Below are 23,930 nucleotides of genomic sequence, written 5' to 3'. Positions count from 1 at the left end.
TACCAGGACTTGCAAATGCAGTAGAATATTAAAGTTATTCGCGGTTTGTTGGCCTTACGTAGCTTATTGTGTTAAGTTTGTACAGTTCTGTTAGATTTACTTCCCTTTTAATTTGTTTTCAGTTTGATTATATTAATTTATTTTTTCTTTATTTGAAGCTTCTCCTTCATTATTTCAGATTCATGAAGCTGCAATGACGGCAGGCTTGATAAAATCATATTCGTATAACTTGTAAAAAAACATTGGTAAGACGCGAATGTGATGTCCAAAAGACGAACTGGTTGCGTTGCAACCAAAATATCAGAGAATATAACAGCATCGGATTCGGTGGAAATAGTGGAATAAAAATCAGTTGCTGGTGGATGCTTTTTAAGCAGGATGGAAGCAATTTTTCATGGCATGGATGTATCAGGTTTCTTCAATGGTACTTGATGTTTAGATGCATGAAACTTACTGGAGAATGAGCTAGTGAATTTTCTGATGGGTAAGTCACCCCCGTTCCTGTCGTCAAAGAGATGCAGTCTGATGTCAGCCGCGATTTTGCATGCTTTGGACTATAATGTCTTGATGGGGGGGATGGCTAACCTATTAGATGCATTTCCCGGCTCGTCTCTCTATATCCATCAATAAAACTTGGCGGGTTGGATTCGATAAATGCATGCTGGGTAGAAAGCAAAACGCTGGTTGCGCCAGTTATGAACTTGAAAGACCTTGGAAGAGAATGGAGCTCTTTCGTACGGCATAAGTTTTGAATATGTTTTGCAAATCAATCTTGATGAAATCTTACATTTTCTTCTATTAAGCTTTTGCAAGTGTTTTCCTTCGAAATGACGTTTTAACTTAGCCTGCAAATATAACAGCTAAACATCCACCCCCATCCACTGACAGAAGCGCCAATATTTGCTGTATTTATCCTAATGCAGAGGTAAGGTTTCAAAAGGAATCATAATTTTAATGATTGCATTCGTTTTTTCAAGAAACTGTTCTCTAAAAATCGTAGCAAGGTTTCTTTTTTCTGCCACAATTGTGTTTTATTCTTCGGCTCTATAGAATAATGTTTTTTGCGGAAATTCTTGGAAAATTTTTTACGGAAGATAAAAACCGACTGTACTGTACCTTTCTTGAGTCACGAATATAAATAATTATATAAATAAGAATATAAATATTTGCTGTTATTGTCCCTTATTTTTTAGATATTTTCTTATAAATATTCAAAGTAACAAGCAGAAAAAAGCTCCTCAACTCAAATTGACCTTCGAGACTGAAAAGTGTAATAGAATCAGAAAAGCAACAAATGAGTGTAATTAAACCTCTTGAAATACAATAGATGGATGAGCTTTAAAGAAAAACGCATTGTATTGTATGTAATCGAAAATTTCTTGTGAAATGCAGTTCGCAAGAACTCTTGTTTAGGTTCAGATGAATGAATAATGAATATAGTGAGATCTGTAAATATGTACATATGTTTATTTTCATGTTCAATACCTTAGACTATTTATTGAATGAAAGTAATCATGATTAAATTACAAGCTTTTCAGTTGTATACTATTTTCGTTAACATCTTATACGCTAACTTTTATCATTTTACTAGACATCCGATAATGCCTTTATCTTTCAAATTTTTAATTTTGTCAGCTATATCAAGCCACCGAGTCATTATTTAGAAATCTCGGTTCAGTCTTCCCCACAGGGGGGCTAACCCATAGGTGGAACAATCACCCTTTAAATATGCATTTGAATTTTACAGCCTTTTAAAGAATTGACCTCATTTTGAAAATCCGTCGAGGCAGCCCCGTTTTCGTAACATCTCACCTGTCGCGGTTTTTAGGTTGTTAGTGAATTGATCCCATCGTCTATACATTTATAATTCTTTACTAGAATGGTGCATATTATTTGAATGAAGGGTTGCAGGGGAGTTTATTATTAGTTGCGCTAGCAGTAGTGGTGCTATCTGCAATACTAGAGAAATGCAATGAGACAATGCCCTTTATATAAAACCACACATTTCGGTTTCGGTGGAATTTTAATGCTACATTTTTCTAGAAGTTCTATTTTCCATCACCAAATATAAAAAAGTGTAACAAGGAACCCTACCTTGGTGCTGTCACTGCTAAAGTGGCCTTGGGGTTTTGAAATTAATTTTTAAATCTTGTTTTGAAATTCCAAAGTTCTTAGAATTATAAAAGTGTATGAAAATTTTACTAAGATCCGCTAGACCTGTTAAGCCAAACACGGTTCATAAAAATATCTTTTTAAAAATGAATGTAATGGCAGCCCTCAGCAGCTTCGAATAACTCTCTTATTTTAATAGCTTATATGATAAAACTAATTATTGCAACCAAATTGTTTTTCTTTGTCTCTGATCTCTTATGTAGCCGGAATGCCGAAACGACATAATAATATGCGATCGCGATAACAAATTGTAGCATCAAGATAGTTTAAGACCATTCTTAGTCGTAACTACATTTCCGAACATTGTGCGAAGCAATTCGAAATTCCTAACCAGTAATTTAACAACTAGAGCAGTTCGAATTAATAAGGAAGTTGCAGCTGTATATGATGTGTGTATGCTTGTTGAAGCAGTTTTCAATACAGTATCTATTAATTTGACTGATTTTATGGCGACAAAATGTCAATACAGCTTAAAACACAAAGGCAGTTGAAGTCAAAATGGGTTAAGAATGATAATTTGAGAAATGGTGGCAAGAGCTTGCTATCTGTGTTATTTAAACCACAAATTTACACATAAAAATTTCAGCGACACTTCGGTTAAAACTATTTTTCCAACTTTTGTAATTCAGTCATTTTATGCTGTAGCTTTTATGATACCTCGGAAATACCTTATATCAAGGCTTGAATCGACTTGGCTTTCATCCCCTTAATATTCCTGATCTCTTTTATAGCCTTGATACCACTACCTTTGAGCCAGAGATTTGCTTTATTAAGTCTGATTCCACAGAAAACTAGTTGCATTTAACAGTCATTCAGATCCCTTGTTGCCTTTTTCCCTTCATTTGATCATGCTTATACAAAACCTGACCTATTTAACAAGCAAATTTATTGTTTGTAGGAATTGGAATTCTTCTGGCATTCAGAACCGTTATACACGTCGGTACAAACAACGTGTCAAATGAACTTGGTATGCTGTTTTGTTATGTTTGATCAGAAAGAGCTTTGCTTTAGGTGTTATTAGGACCAATGTTTTCTTATACTTTGTGAAGATAATCGCTCAAAAATGGCTTTGAAAAAACAAACATAATCGCTTAAACGAAATAAATGAGAAGCATTTTGAATGAAAGTTAAAGATTTAGAACCATAATTATCAACATTGAGGGACATCAGCCAATTCTTTATTTGGTTATAGTTCTTTTAATGAAGTTGAATCTAATTGTTTATAATAAGTTATGAAAACACAATTATCATCCTTTAGATAATCACTTTTTACAATCGCAGTTCCATAACATTTATTGTATTCCATTAACCTTAAACAGCTCTATGCAAAACATGCCAACATGCAGTGTCAACTAACTATTCACCTATAACTTATCAGATTTATTTTATCTTCTTCTGTCATACTTTGCTTCAATCAAAAAAAAATTTCTTGAATCTTAAACTAATCAATCTTTTAGATAAAAACAATAATGCATTTATACAAATTCGGATCATATTTCCAGCTTGCTACGTCAAAGTTGCTAGTATTCTTTTATATAAAGTTTTTTCTGTCTTAAATCTTCGTGCCATCACAGCCTACCAGTCTGTTTATTTCACCATCAGTCGTTCTCCTTGATTTTTCCATTCCTCTATGGCAGTTGTTTGCGAAGATTTGTCCTCTCTCTCGCCATAATTTTCACCAAAACAAGATGCACAGATAAGAAGCCATGCCGTCGTTTCTTCAACCTGGGTTTAGATTATTTTTCATTATTTCTTTTATCAAGACTTCTGTCTGTTTTCACTATTTTAATATTTTCTTTAATATATGTTCATAAATCATTGAATGTTGTTTTTTTCGGCTTATCAAAGTATTTGTTTAGATTAGGCTGTGCATGCATCGTGTCTTCGCTACTACTCCGTGCTCTCAATAAACATTTATAGGCCAAACCCTTTTTATTGTCTTAGAAAAAGCCCATGTTCACAGCCAAAAATGCCCTTCTGGTACGATTGTCAAAATCTAATTAGTCACAGGTTTGGTGGCATGAAAGCTTCTTTGTTTTCCCTTGTACTTATTAGAGAAACGATTTATGAAAATGCTCTTCAGTCATAAAATTACTCTGGTTGTAATTTAAGTAATGTTAACGAGGCAAAACAATACTCTTTCCAAAGTTTGTATCCTTGGATTTAGATGAATTGCAAAACTAATTCTATCTAAAACTTGCTGGGGGACTTGTGCCCCTAGCCCCACGATTGAACCTTAAACGTTACTCTGAAATTAAGATCTGGTATCCTTACGATTATTGTTATTAATATTGCCAACTGGCAGCTAGTAAAAACGTGTATTTATGCATCATTCAATTTAATATTATCGCTGATATTATGCACCATTCAGTTTTATATAATCGCTGATTTTTACCGTGCGAGATAAGGAATCCTCACTTAATTCAAAGGACTGGGCTGTATATATAGTACATGGATTTTACTGGAAACTGGCCGAACTGCCTCATCAAACCGAACGTTTCAATTAATCATTCTTTATACGAACCTTATCAGAATCATTCTTGTTCGCGTTGATTTCTTTGATGCTGCGTGGCTCCTTCGTCACGACATTTCCATTCGCCTCTTCAGGTGTCGTTGGTGTGTCCGAATTCCCGTCTCCCATCTCTCGGCTCCCTAACTCGAATTCTTTCTCGTTTTTACAAATTTTTTCGTCTCTATTCAACAAGACCTTCTCACTTTCTGTTGTGATTTTATCGTCGTCAGCACCTTCTGACTGATCTCCAGTGCTTCGAGAGCTAATTTCACTTGGGATGCTTTCTTGCGAACCTTCCCGCTTATTTTTGCCAAACCGCTTTGGCGAACTGCAGTAACACCGAAGCCAGCTTGATGACCAAAGATGTGAATTGCTGTCGTTCTCTTGGCTGTTGGTCTCCGAATGGAAGATGGAACGGTCGAAGCTTTTATCAGACCAGAAAAACTCCTCGCAAGAACTACATGACCCGCCACTCGTCGTCGAAACGGGGAACTCTTCGCTTGAAGAAGAATTGTCCGATTTATCGGTTGTCGTGTTACGACCGCCCATCGCTTCCAGGCGAGCCTTGTTTTCCACCTGCAACCGTTGTAGCGAATATTCAGAGCGCAAACGGTAATTGTCGAATTCTGTTTTTAAACTCTGCAACGTGGCCTGCAGTCGTTCATTATTTATGTGCTCGTAATCAAATCGATGCTGTAGTTCGCTAATTTTTTGTTCATATTCCAGTCGTGCTTGTTTCGAAATTACGACTGCCGATCGAAATGGCGGTTTTACGAGGCTAAGCTCTTCCAAGTCGCTACTCGCAGTTGTCGGTAATGGTGGAAGCATGGGCAGGTTATGAGAATCAGAAATTTTTATCTGACTCATCAACATTTGTCGCAACATTTTGATTTCCTTTTGATACTGGCGAATCAGCGCGTCTTTCGGATCTTCGTTTATTCTCGGCCTATTTTTTATGTTTTTCGCCCTGTTGGCGTATCTCAACGTACTAAGTGTTTCATGATAATTGTTTTCGCCTGGGCTTAGACATGCGATCATCAAAGTTCGAGAGTTTCCTCCTAGCGAATCCTGCAACAGCCGCGTTAACTTTGACGCACGGTATGGTATGTGCTTGCATTTTTCGCTCACTAAGGCTGAAATGACGTTTCCCAGGGCGGACAAAGAGAGGTTGATTTTGGTTGCTTCTTTGAGCCTCTCCTCTCCTTGTTTCGCTTTTCGCTGACGCTCACTTCCTGCAAGATCGACGAGGTTCAGCCTTCCCGACCGAAAATGTTCTTTGTTGTCACCTTCACTCGTGAAGCACAGTTCGAAGTCAATAACGAAAATGCAATGCGATCGCGAAGAATCCGGGTTCAGTGCTGTCGCCCCTAGGGCTCTATTCCATCCACCGTATTCAACAACCTCTTCCATCTCCTCCACAGTGGTAACTTCAACAGATGAAAGCCCTCGCACGTAGACGCCCTTCTCTGGGTGCTCTTTTATGTCCAGCTTGTATCTGTTTCCCTTGTTAAGAAGATCTCGAATCTCCTCGTTGTATATTTCGAGATAGGAGGCTCTTATCGTGTAATACGTGACATCTGTAACTTGGATGCTCTCAAAAATCTGGTCAATCGCCCTGTTGATAATCCCGCGCTGCATATTTACCGATTGTATCCCCTGCATTGAAAATGTTTTACCGCACGACGTCTGTCCGTATGCGAAGACGCATCCGTTGTAACCCTCCAATACGCTTTCTACTAGCGGTCCAACGAAATCGGCGTATATTTCTTCGTTTGTCGATTCCGCATCGTACACGCCATCAAATGTAAAGACTTTTCGCGGGCTACTGATCTTGTCTCCAGGTTTCCGTAGAATGCATGTGCGCTGTATTCGATCAACGGACAAAACCAGGTCTGTGTTAGTTTCGACCTCGACATCATTAAGCGGTCGGCACCGAACGATGACTTTAACACATTCACTCATCGTGTCGTCCTGTGCTTTGCTGGAAGAAAGATGACTAGTTTAGTATATAGAGCGGAATTTTCCAAAGCGAAATTATGCAATGATAATTATTGCAGTCCTTACATATCAAGCTCGCAACTTTATCAAAATCCAATTGAATTCGTTTTGTGCAATGACTCTTAGACGAAACCTTTATAAAATACCTTATCCTTTATCCTTTCCTATATTCGTAATAAATCATTGAAGAGATCATAATCAGATGAAGAATACTAAATTCAAAACGTCAAAAACACTGTCTATATTTATTTGTCTAATTGACTGATAACACTGTCAAATTGCATCTTAGTTTTCTACCGGAAAGTTTTGCAGTTCTGCTTAGAAGATTTGTCCTGGATCTACGGCAATCGTACGGTCATTCGGAGTCGTTTCGTCAGTACTGTGTCGTTTTCATTAAACAATGTCAACCAGTCAAATAATCTTTTACAAAGTCTGATCCTAATATTTATTTCTTATTTCTTTTATAATATGCGGGTTTTCTCTTGTCTTTTCTTGTCATATATTCCCTGAAACTGCACTTTCACGTCTCAATGCATAAGTTGATCCTAATTTTCTCCTCGTTTGTTTGCCTTTACAATCTCGTTTTACTGCCAAATCTTCCAGGCTTGCATCTATCTTCTTGTTGAATCTTTTGGTTTATCTACCAGTTCAAATCCAATGCAACTGTTCAAATTCATAAACAAATCGATTCCTGTCAATTCAATTCGAGGTCTTTCTTTCTATTTTCCACTCTTCCACTTAACAAACACTTCTGCCAAATCCAGAACAGTTTCTTATCTCGCTAACATCGCACACAGAATCTGCGTGTGTGGCTACAAGGACCTCAATCTTGCGACAATCGTGAGTTTGCTATTATAGGCACCTAAAATGGTCCCATGCATTCTTACAATGTTCTTCTTACTCCGAGGAAAGTTAGCAAAAGTGGTGACATGGGTCACTGAATTTGAACTCTGTTTGTTGTTTTGGTTATATCAATGGCAATCTTAAGTAAACATCCCATCATTTACTCACAATCAAAGGTTACTGGCTTTATTTCGGTCTAATTAACCTTACCAAAACAATTTACTTGTAACTAATACGTTATAGTTAGTTCCCCACAGATTGAACTGTTTGGGCCTCTAAAAGCACTTGCGATTCTGACCATGATGCATTGCGCGCTGTTCCTATCATAAACCATATCGGCTAGTGAGTTTGCCTTTAAACAAAAGTTAATGATACTCAAATTAGTTCCAACAATATATCCAAAAATCTTGCATTTTCAATACCCAACATTCATATTGCCTAAATTTTAATAATTTTATTTTATTCACAAGAAACATATTTCATCAGTAAATCATTTCAACAGATGTAAATTATTTCATCAGATTTTACCAAACCTTCCTTCGTGGGAGGGATCAGAATATCCTAGTAAATCTAGTTTAACTTGCAAAGAATTTCAATGATCTTTTGTGACATGATTTAGTATGACATATAACTTTGTTTACCATGTTTTATTATCATAGCAAACCTTCTACTATGTTTTAAAGGGGTCGCTAAAAACTTGCTTTCGTGTTAAGGTGAACCAAAACGGAAATGTCTTCCTTGACATTGCTTATACCCAGTTTGCGCAAAACATGGTTAACAGATGGATTCAACAAACGATATGCGAACGGATGCTATAACTTTATCCATTCTGCATGCGTTCATCTTTGGGCGGTTCTTGTGGCTAGAGACCGGCCCAGAATGCCATTCTAAAGTTGAATAACAGATGTGTCAAAATTGTGCTTTTGTTGTATGAGCTGCGGGTGTTGGGGCAAGATACTATCTTGTTGCGGATATTTCATATCATTAGTCGGAATCACCTAGTTACCATTTCGCACGTACAACAGTAACTTATTCGTGTAATCGCAGATAACCTCTTTTGTTTTGTTATATTATATTTTCTTTAGCAATGATGGAGTATGCAGATCGATGAACTAGCCTATGAGTGGTGCCTGTGAAAAAATTATTAACATATGCTGGGTTGTACTTTGGCCCCATGGAAGGGTGGTGTAAAAAGTGGATTTCTAAAATGACACCAGCGCCACCCTTGACTCTCTTTTTGTCTAAGAAGTTGTTCAAGTTAGGCCTGTTGGAAATAACCAGCTGCAAAAGCTGACGCTTCTGTGAAGCAACAACACCGTGTCCTGCTAATGCCAATTTGCAAGAATTCGGAAATTTAATCAACCTTACCTTTCATTCTGTTTCTGGAAGCTCTCATAGCGATGCTTCATTAATCTGAACATCAAATTGTCAAGCATATTAACCTTTCCTATATTCGTAACAAGCTTAATTCAATCTTGGCAAACCAAGTTAATGGATGTCCTTACACGAAGGTTAAGTTGCTACTTGCAGTGACATGGGTTTAGTTCACCCCAGATTAGGTTGGTTACCCTGCCCAGCGGTACAAAGGTAATTGGAAATCGCTCTTTTGCGTTTACAAAATGTTTGTTGTGCATTGACATATAACCGTATATACCTTTCTTCTGACCTTTCTTTTGTTTCTGATTTAGCTTGATCCATCATGTCCCCTCCAAGCTCGTTGAACGGTTGACACACCAATGACCTTTGTTATCAGTTAGCCTTCAACTTTGCTTAGTGCTTCGCATTACAGTATCTGCTCAGAATCTTGTTTATCTATTCATTGGCTGTCGATAAACAGTGGTTCTCGCTTAAAACAAATCCTTCAAATTGGTCATTAATGAACTCAGCTATAAACTTTTGATCTTCTTCAAAAAGTAACAGTCTGGTACTGATAATACTGTTCGGAAACAATTGACAACAAATTTTTACAGATCTGCCGGTTTTTCATCGTTCGAGATCTGTCGTATAGTTCCTTTCAATTGCTCCTTTGATCATTTGACTCATGGGCATGACTGCTTTGACAGGTCGCCTGCCTAAATCATCTTGCAAAATGTTTTCGATTCTAAGCGCACCTTGCTCAATGGAGCCAGAGCTAGTTGCTGCCTCTGACCAAAAGTGACGCTGTCACCTACATCAATTCATCTCGTTCTGTCGCCTTTAAATGCTAACAAATGTGGTTACGAATAAGGATGGCTTGATTCCTTTACGAGTTTATTTGTCTTATCCATTTTTAGCGCATAGAAGCAAGTTTCGATACCCGCTATATTACAGGTTTCAAAACATCATATTTATCGGCTACATAATGTAATCGAGGCTGCTGCAATTTCCTGATCGAGGTTTTTATGATCAGCTACTATTTTGATTTGAAAATTCAACTCAACTAGCAACTCCATGGGGGATGGTGCACATACACCGCTGTTCACTCGCGTAGTCCTAATATACGACAATTCCCCTTATCTGCATACAAGCTTTTTGAGGACTCTTTGCAAAAGACCCAGCCCACTATTGCTTCTCTTCCATTGAAGAAACAGGTCTGGATTAGCCATAAGTTATTTGTTCCCTAACAACCATATTTTAGTTTCTCTGAACTTTTACCAATGGATTGCAGCGATATTTTCAAAACCATTATCGTTTCAGTTGTATCAAGAAACAAATATAGATGTACCTTCGATGGTTCGGTAAATGTGCTTGCATTGCCTTTTTTGTCGGTAAAGTAATATGCAGCCTCGCCTTACCTTGCCACTCTCACCAAAAGGAAAATAACAAAACAAAGAGTTGCAAAACAGTTCCAGCTCAAGACTAAAGGTTTGCGGCAGCCCTTAGGTACATATTTCTCCAGTTTAACTGAGATTTTTCTCATTTTCATGCCTATCTTTGTTCAGGTCTCGTCCACAAAACTCTAAATTGCAAAAATTGTTGGTTTATTCTGCACCTCCGCTGTTATAAGTCGAATATCAACCAAGTAAGTGTTGGTTAAAATCAGAAGTAGGTTTTACAACCATCTCGTATGGTTGAAGTTGAGCTTCGTGAATGGTGGGACGGAAAAATTTAGAGTTTATTAGTTTACAAAGTTTCATAAAGTGAAACAAGACGATACTGACAGAGCTGCTAAACTGGGAATACACGACAGGCATGTGTAATAGATTTGAGTATACGTAGACAAATAAAATATAGAAAATTCTCGAGTTGAATGACTTCTTTTTCCGAGTCGTATCGAATGTTGCCCCTCTCTCAAATTTCACCACATAATTTCTGTCCAATGCTTCACGTTGCTTTGCCGTACCATGTGTTATTATTTTTTATCAAATTGAAGTCTCTGTCTTCGAACATCCTTGCGTGTTTTCATCTTATTTCTTCATAAAACTCACAATGCTTCTGTAACATCCAATCATACAAATCAACTTGCACGATAATTGTTGTCATCCTTCCACCGTTTGTACATGGTTATATTCCATTCCAACAAAAAGGATGATTAAAATAAAGCTAGCTGCTAAACGGCTGGGTCAGTTGATTTCCAAGTCAATCGTGATCTCCGTCACTAGACGAATGTCCCTTTCGTTTGAACCCCATTTCTTGTTTATCTACATATACTCAAATCTATTACACATGCCTGTCGTGTACTCCAAGTTTAGCAGCTCTGTCAGTATCGTCTTGTCAATACATAGCGCTATACGCATTGCAGTTTGGCCTTTGTAGTTAGCCTGCACAAAAGTACTATTATTAAAACAGCATACTTACAGAGAATGTCCAGAGAGCTTCTACAATCCTTGGTTCAACATTGCCTGTAAGATGTCTCTGATGATTTAAGACACTATTGTGAGTATCGTGTATAGTCACTTAGAAGGGGAATTAGAGTTTGTGATTCTTCTGCGACTTCAGAGGCCAGAGTACTCTCTTGCCAGACTGTTTATTGCTGAAACGCCAAACATGCCAAGGATATGAAGTAACCAAACCGAAAATACTCATGCGTGAAGCATGCACATAACTGCGTCCACCAAAGTAGATACAAAACGCAGAACAAGACGAGTGCGGCGAGCAAGCCTGCTGGTCAATAGATAATCAGTGAATGAACCTGTTCAGTTAAAGGCGAGTTAGTTATTCCTATTGTTAAGAACCAGGAATCATACGGAGTTCGGTTCAAAAATGCACATATTCAAAGGTTGGTTACAATGTTAAACATTTCTTTGCTTTTCTCCTTGTTAACGATCTGCTTTTGTTCTCAACGTTGATATATGATACCCGCGAGTTTCCGTTGTGCAACGCGGGCAAAGAGACTCAGCGAGTCATGGTCGTCTCTGCAACAGTGACAACAGTTGCGTTGCAGAAGCAGTGGGGATTCTTGAGAAAATTTCTGCAATTCCTCATAACAATCAATTTTCCTTGCCGTAGATCTCGTTTTATCATCAGCAAAATTAACGCACCCTCGTTATGGCATACATCTTCAAAAAATATGTTTTACCTCTATATTTCTGGGGCATAGCTTTTCGGCGTAAGGGAACTATCATTTATCGATGACTTGAATAAGAATTGTTGTGGAATCTATGGATAGACCTTGATGACAAGTTCTTTTAAACTAGGTATACCAGCACACACAGGCGTAGTGTTAAGAGAGCCCATGGGGCTTGATCTCTTGTTGAACGAGCCAGGGGGACCAGCCCCCTTGAATTAGCCCACTTTCAAGTAAGGGGTCTGCAACACAGTCTACAGGTTGAGGCTACATTTGATTGAAATTTAAAATTTTATCACTTTAAAATATTTTGCACCACCCCCTTTTCAAAACACCATTGTGTGCCCATGCTAGCACAACTGTTCTTAATTTGCTCATTTCCAAGGCACATTTGGTCAAAGTTAAAAACAAATGAAAGGTTTTTCAAAGAATCTTGAAAAATGTTCGACCCTTCTCAATTTTTACCAGTGTGAAGGGGCATACTAAATACCAATTGTCAATATTCTTCCAAACCCAATTATCAAACGCATTGAAGATCTTCGAATAAGCTTATTAAAACCGTCTCTTAATTGTCATACAAATCGCTCGTTTTGTAGCTTCATCACAACTTTAAACTTCATTTCATACTCAAGTACAAATCAAAACAAATAAAGATATTTTAGTCGAAAATACACATGTTCATGTTCACATGTTCATTGTGGCCCAATGTCTTCTGCTGTATTTTTGTTAATGCTTCTTTTATCATTTTTTTTTTCATTTTCCCCTGAATGTCTTAAAGATCGTTCTTCTTAAGCCTGAAGAAGCCTGGCAGTTACTGTTGTATGTGACCCAGGTTTAAGGTGAAGATATGGGGGCATAATCGGGGGGCTTATACAAGGGGGCTAATTCGAAGATTTCGGCATGCCAGGAAATGAGTGTCCATATATTTGTGTAAGGGAATGATTGGAAATTTGGGTTTTCATGACCACTATTATTACACTTTGGAAACGAATGCACTTGTATACCAGCTTACAAGAATGTGATAAATTGTTACGTCGTTAATATTAAATTTGCTATCTTTTCCTAGTGTGACTTTACTTTCATTTCAAGTTACACTCTTTTTTATAAGAACCAGTAAATTTCAGTTCAGGTTAAATGTTCTTAATTTGTTTTGAAAATCTGAGCCTGGATTGTTCTTAATTTGTTTTTGAATTAAATTGAGAAGATGTAAGCAGCGTGTTCAAGCCCTATTTGCCAAGTCCTATTTGCCGTGAGTGGAAAATCCTTCATTTGCCGACAAGCTTGAATATTCACCGAAAAAGCACCCACACATGGCTGGAAATCCTCATCTTTGAGATCAAACGTTGTTCGAAGTTGCATTTTACAGTAGCTCAGCCTCAGCCTGTTCCTAATTCGTTCTTAACTTTTGACAAATTTCGAGTTTCTTGTTCTTGTTAAATTGTTCTTATAAAAAAGATGTATATTGTCACAGTCGCTTTATCGCTTTATTGTTTTACGTTCAATTGTTCTAGTCCCTACCAAATATGGCTTTTCTAGCCTTAAAAGGAGTATACACTATTGTTCTAGTTTGCCTTTTGTACAGAGGAAACCATATCAAACTTTGATCGAGAAAACTAGTTCTTTCGCAGATATTGAATTCGGAGATCAGGGAGATGGGAAGTGCTCTCAAAGGCGGATCTCTCATTTCAGAGTTGGTAAGCAAGTTTTGAACATCACAATCACATTTTCTACAAAGTTATGTCTTTGCTGATGAACTGGATGAGCGTCTCGTTATTTTTTGTTTTTGTAGGCAAAAGTCCTTAGGAAAAGTGGAACAACATGGAATCCAGCAAAAAGAGCTTTCTCGACAACTTGTTTATGTGGAAAACCCTCAACAGATAATGTTCCCGGGCAAACTAGAGAAGGACCTGAAAAGGTAGGATACTAACTGTATAGGTAGCCTAAATTTTTAAACTGATCTAACGAAGATAGGCCGTTGGGGAACCATCACCATACTTTGTTGGGAAAAGAGCTTACCAAAAGCTCTTAATTATATTGAAATATAATTATATTGAAATAGAAAACTTGGAACTTTCTTTACGTACAAACTGTTTAAAAAAAGATTGCGCCTTTTGTTTATTTTTTGTTGCAAACTTTCAGCAACTTTGATTGCTCACCGCGTGCAGCCCAACCCACTCACTCTCTTGAAGCGCAATAGTGGATAACATTTGGCCATATTTTAAACAGCTAGCGAAACTTTTTTATCATTCAGCAAGATACCCAATTGGTTTTTTAAAATCCAAAAGTCGATAACTTTATTTTTATCAGTGAAACAGGCACATTTGCCTTTTTCTTGTTTGTCTTATTATTCAAGGTTGAGTATAACAGCTTTCTTTGCCCGTTTTTCATAACTTGCTAAAATATGACCGTATCTTGATAAAGACATGATTGTGTACACTCTTAAAAAAGTAGAAAAGAAGCTGTCCTTTCTCCTTGCCCTTCCTTCTGTCCAATTCCATTGATTTCATTCCAAATGTGAAGATAACAAATTGACCAGGTTAGAGGGTAAAGTTTCCATGGCAGCCTTCTCAGCCTGCTATCAATTTTTGTGATCTCCACCACAACATGTGTCTTGATAACGCAGTTTCGTATAGTACGCACTTAGTGTGTCAAAGTTTTCACCTATGTGATATGCCTGAGTGAGGATTTTCTTTCAAATGAAAACATCAAAGTAGAAAGTTGGCTGGTATGTAAAGAACCAACGAATCAAAATTCTAAGACAAGTTGTAAAAGGGGGAAAAGACAGTTCAATTTTAGCTTTATTTTGAAAAACTTGTGGTATTTATGCTCTACCAATGCTCTTGACAGTACACCAAAGCTTGAGAACAAGCCTTTTATTATTGTGGTTTGTTGTTGTTTATTCTCGTCCCATTATGGTGTTCCTTATACACTACTATTAACGTCTACCTGTAGAAATTCTTTGAATTGCAAAATCTTCCATTGTTATTTTGCATCTCTCCAGTGTGCAACTAGACAATGGAATTGTTTTTATTGAATTCATGTTTTGTTATATTATTTGCTAGAATTCTAAACATTTAATGGGTTTCTTTGATAAAAATTTAAGGGACTCTTCTAAATGAGAATAAGGATTAACATTAATAGGGAATACAGAATAAGGATTAATAAGTATCTGCAAAAGTCTTAACATGACAAATTTTTACTCTAAACATACTTTTGTGGGTTTCCAAACCTTTTCTTTTATTCATGGTCTTTCTTAATGATTCAGCAATAATCCAATTTTTTAAATTGTTTGGTATATGCCCTGACTTGACTTAAATACTAGGGGATTAAAAATATGCCAATCTTTCTTATTATGTGGACAACCTTCCGTTTTTGTTTTCTTTTAAAAAATGCAGAGGCGAATCCAGAGTGAGTTCCTTGGTGCCCAGAACTCAGTCAGTTTTCCAACATATAGCTAAAAATAGTGTTGCCTGAAACAAGTAGTATTTAAGCTGAAAAAGTGAAACCTAAAAATTCTAAATTTTATGACAGTCTCTTCAAAATCTTGAAATTGCCAGTTTCTTCTCTGTCGTGATTTGGAAATGACTTTCCAGACACTGTGGAGAACAACAGCAGTCAATCCTAGAACTCGGAAATAAACTTTTTGTGCCTTGGAAGTGAATGAATTGAAACAATGAACTTTTTGTTTGGAATACGAACGGAACTCAGTCAAAACAGCATTTGGAATTCGGAAATGATACCATATTTGTAAGAGAGCTGTACAATAGCCAGTAGTTGATTGGTTACTTATTGTTTCTGTTCTGCAAAACATTGAATTAGAAATGGCGGCTTCAGATGTCTTATTTTCACGACCTTCGCAGCATTCTGGCAGATTATTAAGTGTTTAAGATAAAACCAGGAGATATCGTTAATTTTCCAGGAGTGTTAACTACTTTTGCTTTAAATTGCAGTCTTTGATGGCATGGAAATCTATGCTAAGATGAAACACCATATTTTGATGAATAGGCTGGTGTCTACGGAGGCAAAACAACAAATTGCGAGCAAAACAAAAGGGCAAAACTTTGCTGTGGCATTCAAAACAAACAAAAGGGTATTGAGAAAGGGAGGGGGTTGCAAAAATTTTCACAGAGGCACTGTTTTTCATCGGAAAGAAATCTAGAATCTAGATTTAATGAGTTGATAGTACCTACCCTTCCACCAAATCCCTCCCCCCCCCCCCCAATGGTACCAAAATGCATAAATATGAATAATAATGTTGTCTTATGCACAATTATCAACGCATTATCTGAAAGTCCCTATCCCTGGCCTGGAACTCAGTCAGGTTTTTTGCTGGATCTTCCCCTGAAATGAATGTGTGTATATGCCCATGATGTGGCATTGCAAATTCAAGCTTTATCTCTATGAAGCTTTTCTTAAGAAAGCAATTCACAATTTTATAGATTCAGAATCAGCAGCAACGAAATGAAGAAGCCGGCAGCTACACAGAATTGGTCAGAGACTTCTTAGATCCAAAGGAATTTTTTGGAGCTGTTCGAAAGCATGGAATTGATTACTTTTGTGGTGTACCTGATTCATTGTTAAAAGACTTTTGTGCATATGTCAGTATGAATGTTCCAGATGAGAATCACATTATTACAGCAAATGAGGGTACTGCCATTGCTGTTGCCTCTGGATATCATCTAGCCAGTGGAAAAACTGCAATGGTATATTTGCAGGTATGTTTTGGAAGCTGCATCTCTATGGAAACATATATCTGTTTTTGAAATCCCAGTTTGTAGTATTTGGGAAATATATCAAAGAAGCTTGTTTGTTGAGATGGTTTCCAGTACTATTATTTACCTTCATAGACACCAAGAAATTATTCATGTGGCTGTAGCCTCAAGGGGTTTAGGAAAAGATAGAAACATGTATTTTCAACAGGCATACAATTTTAATATGTCTAAGCCTATTATCTTATGGCAGTGTGGTAATCCAATCTTATCACGCAAACAATGCAATCAAATATAGTGTCTCTTTGAAGCTCAAAAACAATGTGGAATAAGCAACTTGTTGCCAAAAAATATTTTTTATAATTAAGACTAAGTGTTATGTCTCTGTTTATCATTGTATTTAGTCATGACTTGTTGCCCCTGTCAGTCATTTTCACCACTAACAACATGTTTGTATAAATTTGTTTATTATATAAATCTTTTCTCTAATATTTTCATGCTGATATCCTTAATGGTTTGTTTCACTAGAACTCTGGCCTGGGCAATATTGTCAATCCACTCATGTCTTTAGCCGTTCCAAGTGTCTACAGCATTCCAATGCTGCTTTTTGTTGGGTGGAGAGGTGAGCCTGGAAAAAGAGATGAACCACAGCATGTTGTTCAAGGGAAGGCAACTCCTGGTTTATTAGGTACAATTGCAGTTACTTGTTATATATAGTGTATTTTTTTATTTATTCTGGTTTTTGGTGTTATGGAAATATGGTACAAAGAGACATTGTTATTCTTTGAAGAAAGTTTCAGTGCTGTGAGCGTCTGAAGAAAAGGCAGTGTGTCGTATTCTTTATTGGCAATTGTTTGTTGAATTGGTATTCTTCATTGGCAATTAAAGCGTGACAAATTAGTTCAACTGATCAATAGCAAGTGAGGGCGTTCTTTATGAAATGAAAACTTACTGAAATATAAATTTTGTTCTTTGTTTCGATAAACCAACGCTTGATGTACTGCCTGTCAGGGAAAGCAGATTTTCTTAACCTGAGTGAGATAGCCAGGAATTCATTTTAGCAAGTTTCTAATCTCTGATTTTGCAAGGAATACCCTCCAGTACAATGCTATCTTTGTCTTGTTGTTATGGGTTGATATAGAAAATAAAGATTTTTCTTCTTTGTTTTACATACAAAACAGAAAAACATACAATTAAATACCATGCTATAATCTTTTTGTTTGCCCAACAGCTGCTTGTGGCATTCCTTTTCAAGTGTTACCAGATTATCTTGAAGGTGCTGAACAGGTAAGACTTCATAACATTCATCAACATCTTTGTTTTTTCATTCAAAAATTTCATTTTTTTTTTTACTTCTTGTATTCCTTTGAAAGTTTTGGATCAGTTATTCACCAATAATAAGCTCTGATATTTACTACCTTGCTAAAATGTGTGCTTGTAGGTTTGGATAAAGTTTTGGAATGCCAAGTCCAACATTTAATAAACAGGGGAGTTTTCAAAGTATCATGAAAATTGTTAACAATGAAATATTAGCCCAACATATTAGCCAAAAAATTTTTAGAAGTGTTTTTATATCATGAAATTAAAGTACCATAAATGCTCATTGCTCTTAGTGAAAATAAATTTTAATGTATAGGTAAATGGTTAATATATTCCCCATTTTTAAAATTAGAAAATTGTGGCCTAGATTATGTTTTTCTCTTGAAGTAAACAATGTCAACCCGCTCTTTTGGCATAAAGGCATGAGTAACTTGTTGAGAAAATCCCTTTTGCCATTTTCAATAACTTTAGATGCAATCATTTCATGATGACTAATGTGCTAGAGTAAGGTCTTTTCTTGTAAAACTTTCTTTTTACTTTTGATCATTTGAAAACTTTACTCATTTGTCACATTGTTCTTCTTTCCTTATTTTCTCTGCAAAACAGGGAATAAAAGTCCTTGAATGCAAATTTCTTTTGTCAAAAAAATCTTTTTTCAGCTATACAAATTTTGTATTCCTTCCCAAACTGTCTCTCTGCATTCATTCAAAATACTTTCTGTTGCGAAGGCACTGCAACTTTTACATTTATAACCCTTATTGGAATAAATGAGTTTTCAGAAATTTCAAGATTAAAAAACTCTTTTTAGAAAAATTAAATCAAATTAAAGGAAAAAATTTTTTGTTTTGTGACATTTCCTTGTTTTTAAAATCAATATCAGTTTAAGGTTCATCCTAAATATATTACAATATCTTCCAACTGGTTTGTTCCAGCCTAACTGTCTCCATTTGAAAAGCATGGACAGGAAATACGACAACCTATAAAAGAAATATAAAATGTTAAACTGGGTTTTTTTCAAATGAAGGAATCAAAATTTATTTTTGATCAAAAAAAAATTACCTCTCACTAAATGATGTTGCCATCAGTCAGCCAGCACAATGACTCCTTTGCCAAAAGATAGTCGTTTTAAAAATGAGACACTGACAAATACTTTATCTGCAATTCATGCAATTAATGATTTATTTAACATGGCTGAGAAAGAACATTTTAACAAATTTTAAGCGTCAAGTTTCAAAAATTAAAGGAATCCCCTACAAAGGGTTATTTTCTTGTATCGTTTTAAAATGTGATGCCTAATGATGTTTTGCAAACATACAGTAAATTTCCCTGTTTTTATACGCATTTACTTATTGAACATCGGTGTCTTGGTTACTTTTTGCTTGTACACATTTTGTTTGCAAAGGAACTATTGCCTGGTTTTGGCCACTCCTTTTGGGGTTTAGAGGCTTTACAAAACGATACTGATAGGCCGACAATAATTCAGTTTTTCTTTACTTGTTTTGTTTTTTCAGAACTGACATTCTTTCGTTTTCCTCCTAACGATAAGTATTTCTTGCAGAGAGACTGCAAGAGCCGGTAATGGAGTATGGACCAAATCTTCAGTCACCGTGTCCGATTGATCGGACCAGACTAAAGAGATTATGTATAGGTAGATTTGGCATTTTTAATCATTGAGAGCCAAATATCACATCATCACACTTGAAGGCTCTTTGTTCGTAGGAATTCAAACCCAGCTATTTTGACCATGGGGTAAATGAAGTTAGAATTGCCTTTCTTGAAGGAGAATTTTTGGTACATCTATGCTGTTTTTAGCATCATCAAAATTTCATATAATCTCATTTTCTGGTAGTAATGCAACTTTCAGAATGTTACACCTAGCAAAATATCACGAAGAATAGTGCTTATTTTTTCTTCAACAGCATTTCCAGTATGCCTGAGGCTATAAAGAAAAACACTGGAACACTGCAATCGCACTCCCAAATATCTAGCTACGCTCGACAGATTTTTCCAACAAAATTTAGATTTTTCCATTCAAGCTAACGTGTTGCTTTTTGACAGGTTTTTGGCATCTTCACCATCATTTGAGGCTCCAAAATTATTGTCTTCTGGCTTTTTTAATTCGTTTTCGTCAGCCTACAAATGTTGATCTTTGAAACCTTTTCTAAAGGCATTGTACACTGCAAGGAAACATATGGAAGTATCAAAAGGCCCATACTGCCTACTGGTGAGAAGACAAACGTTTTTACCCTACAAATTGGCCAAGGATGAGCCAAAGTAAGTTTTTTTCAAATAAATATAGTTACTTGTTTACTCTTTTGACATTTTTAGAAGATAAAATTTATTAGGTATCCTCTAGGTAAACTGGAAGTAAACAGGTGTCGATTTTGTATCCTTTGCATTACGCTTGATCTATTTGAGTTCCCGGAAAACCCTACTCCTAAAAAATACGTCATTTTCTGCCTTCTACATGATCATTTATGATATACATACATTTCGTATTTGGAATATTTTGGATTCAATCTGTTTTAGTCATAATGCCTGGCAAAAATCTTTGTTCACAAAACTAGCAAGTGACAACCTCGTCCCAAACCCATTTCAAAGGCTTGATTTTTGAGAGTTTAATTGTCGTCTTATTTCATCTTATTAGGTAGTTTCAAAAACACGGTTTGGTTGGAAACCGTTGATTTTTCAGGAGTGTTTTCCAGTAGCTAATCAAGCGTTTTAGAAATGGAAAGTACTATTATATATTACTCGTAATTTTTTTGAACCTAATTTTGGCAGAAATCCTAGTATAACGTGAGTGGAACTTCTTTCTAGATTTCCCTTAAACCGTGAAGAAGCAATTAAGAACATAGTTGACTGCCTAAAAGACCGCGATGTGGTCGTGGGAACAACAGGAATGCTTTCAAGAGAGCTGTTTGAATATCGTGAAGCAAAAGGCCAAGGTCACGAGAAAGACTTCTTATGCGTAGGCAGTATGGGACATGCATCCGCCATTGCACTCGGTATTGCAACGCAGAGACCAAGAAGACAGGTTAAACAGCTTTTTGCTTTATTTTTGCAGTAATTGTGACATACCTTAGATTCTTGTAACTGTTGATAATCCAGTCAGCCCCGTTCAACATGCATAGTTTGCAGCAATCAACATATATTAAGCCATGTATCAATATGTCAATCAATATTAGCCAGTCAATGAACATGTAAGTAGAATCACACTCACGGATTGGTCAATTTTTATGGAAAGAATGCTTAAGCCCCTTTAGTATCTGTTGAATGCCTTTAAAGTTTTTTTTGACCATCCAAACACGCTTCTTTATAGAGTCATATTTCATATTCCCTTCGTTTTTTTCTCAGTAACATAAAATTTTCTTGATTTATTTTTTCCATTTCTATTTCCACCCATAGTGCTAGCTATGAAATCTCTTTCAAAACAGGTTTTCTGCCTTGATGGTGATGGAGCTGCCATTATGCATTTGGGTAACCTAGCAACAATCGGCAACCACTCTCCACCAAATCTAAAACACATTGTTATCAATAACGGGGCACATGATTCAGTCGGTGGACAGCCCACCGATGCAGCAAGAATGGAAGACTTCAGGATCACTCAAATTGCCCTTGGAGTTGGATACAAGCAGGTAAGAACCACACACATTGAACTCTTCCAATGTTGTATGGTTTTTATAAAAAATGTCTTTACAGATGAGTACTGATAGAAAAATACAATAAAAATCCATTGTTGAGTAGTTGTTCTGAATCTGAACTATATAGTCTTGAAGAATGCAGAATAATTCCTCTAGATATTAAAAAGTAGTTAAAGCCCCTGGAATTTGGTGAAGGGTTATTGTTGTTGCAGCTTGGAACGTAACAGGCGTAAGTCCTAGAGCTCTTAAGTGTGATGTCATAAAGCACACATAATTGAATTTTGACCACATAAACGTAAAGAACGCATTGCAATACTTCTAAATATGTAAAAGTTAGGGTGAGAGATAACCAGCAAAAGATTTCAAGGCCATTTTTATGTCCTTTTTTCTAAGAACTATTGCTCTTATTGCAATATCCCAGCCAAATACTGATAAATACCTTAAAAGGCCCATATTATGCGGTCCAAATTAAAAAATGCTTAGTATCCTTACTGAAAATTGACGTAAAACATAACAAAAAAATAAATAAAAACTGATGTTAAGAGTCTATGTTCGCTATAAAAGTGCCATCTCCATTAATGTTTCAGATTTTTGTGATGACCGTTTTCTACCTTGGTAGAACAGTCTTACACATTAAAACCAACCCCTTCATTACACAAAACTTCTAACATTTAAACACTGTCTTTAGACTCTGGCCGTGTTTACATGAGACCTTGACTAGATAAGACCCGGATACTTCTTGATTTGATCCTAGGCTTTTGATAGGATCAAATCCAAAACAATTTGCGTTTATACGAGATTTGCCCAGATGAGTTCCGGAAATAACACGCGCACGCGTTTGGAAGATTAGCATGGTAGAGACGCAACATGAACGGATCCGATCTTGACTAGATCTCACATTGCCAAGTCTATCTGCACATTTCTATAAACGGGTTCTTTAAACATTTCACATCATAACTTGATCGCTGCTTTGCTATTCAACAGGCTTTTACTGCAGTCACACCTGAAGAAATCTTGGACAGTGTGGCAGCAATGCGAGAGATGGAGGGCCCTGTTCTGCTAGAGATAAAAGTGAACAAAGGCAATAGAAAGAACCTCGGAAGGCCTACTCGTACTCCAATCCAAAACAAAGCAGACTTCATGCATTTTCTTGCAATCGACTAGTTGGAGCGAATGTAAGAATGAGCCTATCAAGATTCAAGTCGCATATGGCTGCTCCGAAGATAATGGACTCTATAAATTTCCCATATTACTCCGCCCATTTTTCTTGTAAAATGCCTATACACGACCCATACCTATTGCTTGTGAAATAACATACTGTCAGATTAAATATATCAAACTTTGTTCAGAATAGTACAACCAAACTGCATATTGAATTAGTACCTCAAGTTTATCGTAAAAAAGTAGTTATATTGAATTATTGCCTCAAAAGTTTGTTGCTTTGTTACCCTATGTTTGAGTACCCAGCTCAAATTCTGTTGGTTCTTACAAGAGTTTTTTGGAAGGTTGCAGTCGATTGTGATCATATGGTCTCTTATTCTGACATGTCATGTTAGTGAACGAGAGTCTCAAAACCCTCTTATCTACAGTGAAAAAAGGGAAAGATGCTCGTTCGCTTCCACAAGCATTTGTTCGTTTGGGGGCACTAATCGCCAATTCTCCTCCCCCCTCCGAAGCATAGGGCCCACATTGATACCCTCTTCGAGAACCTCTGTTCGAGAGGAAATCTTCGACGTGCAACGGTCGCGCATCAATTTTCTCCCATTATTCCGTCCTCATAATAAGTAATAAAAAGCCATACAAAATGTTGACAATAACACGTTTTTTGTTTTTGTTTCCAATTTATTGCTTACTCAGAGCCATTGTATTTATGTTGCCAATTTAGGCTTAGTTTAGAAAATGTACGTTTTGAGTTCCTAAAGGCTGCACTTAAACGTTGTTCTGTGCGTCACAAGATTATTTTTAGCGTATGTGAAAATATATCTTTCGATGCTGATGCTGAAGCATAGCTTGAAAAGCATCTAAAATATAATGTTAAGGTGCGTCTGTATCTAGAAATAAGGAGTTTTTGATCAAAGAAGCACGAGCCTTTCTTGTTTCGTCGGTTTCCCTTTGTTTACTAAGCGTGTTACAACGGTTTTGGTTGGTAACCTGCAGAAACCAGATTCACATTTTAACAGTCGTCATATAGTGACGTGTTAGTGTTCCTTTGTTTACTATGCATGTTACAACGGTTTTGGTTGGTAACC

At 36.6% G+C, this 23,930-nt stretch overlaps 3 protein-coding genes across 7 annotated transcripts in view; 2 read left to right on the top strand and 1 right to left on the bottom strand.

Moving 5' to 3' along the window:
- Window positions 1–2,343, top strand: part of LOC135680877 (inactive phospholipase C-like protein 2) — a 34,317-nt gene extending 31,974 nt beyond the window's left edge. Inside the window, exon 31 of the mRNA XM_065195088.2 lies at window positions 179–2,343. Coding sequence (XP_065051160.2) covers window positions 179–235 — 57 coding nt within the window. The 3' untranslated portion in view covers window positions 236–2,343. The remainder of the gene's footprint in view (window positions 1–178) is intronic.
- Window positions 2,344–3,344: 1,001 nt separating this feature from the next.
- Window positions 3,345–11,904, bottom strand: LOC135680881 (kinesin-like protein KIF17). 5 transcript variants are annotated; one of them, XM_065195098.2, is made up of 3 exons: window positions 11,303–11,904; window positions 4,697–6,665; window positions 3,345–3,897 (listed from the first exon to the last, which is right to left on the bottom strand). In XM_065195098.2, the coding sequence occupies exons 2-3, from the start codon at window positions 6,644–6,646 to the stop codon at window positions 3,760–3,762; spliced, it is 2,088 nt and encodes a 695-aa protein (XP_065051170.1). In that variant the 5' UTR covers window positions 6,647–6,665; window positions 11,303–11,904; the 3' UTR covers window positions 3,345–3,759. The 5 variants fall into 5 exon arrangements, with proteins under 5 accessions (XP_065051170.1, XP_065051169.1, XP_065051168.1 ...); XM_065195097.2 differs by lacking the exon at window positions 11,303–11,904 and adding an exon at window positions 9,192–11,281; XM_065195096.2 differs by lacking the exon at window positions 11,303–11,904 and adding an exon at window positions 9,180–11,280.
- A 1,643-nt stretch (window positions 11,905–13,547) lies between these two features.
- Window positions 13,548–23,098, top strand: LOC135680883 (uncharacterized). Its single transcript, XM_065195101.2, has 9 exons — window positions 13,548–13,705; window positions 13,801–13,926; window positions 16,451–16,726; window positions 17,249–17,408; window positions 17,952–18,007; window positions 20,208–20,314; window positions 20,858–21,074; window positions 21,475–21,675; window positions 22,666–23,098. The coding sequence occupies exons 1-9, from the start codon at window positions 13,664–13,666 to the stop codon at window positions 22,843–22,845; spliced, it is 1,365 nt and encodes a 454-aa protein (XP_065051173.2). The 5' UTR covers window positions 13,548–13,663; the 3' UTR covers window positions 22,846–23,098.
- The last annotated feature ends 832 nt before the right edge of the window (window positions 23,099–23,930 follow it).

Source organism: Rhopilema esculentum, chromosome 18, assembly GCF_057945365.1.
Source record: "Rhopilema esculentum isolate cy_ngs chromosome 18, ASM5794536v1, whole genome shotgun sequence".
Classification (NCBI taxonomy): Eukaryota; Metazoa; Cnidaria; class Scyphozoa; order Rhizostomeae; family Rhizostomatidae; genus Rhopilema; species Rhopilema esculentum.
Note: the sequence above shows the minus strand (reverse complement) of the source record. Positions and strands in the feature narration are given on the sequence as shown.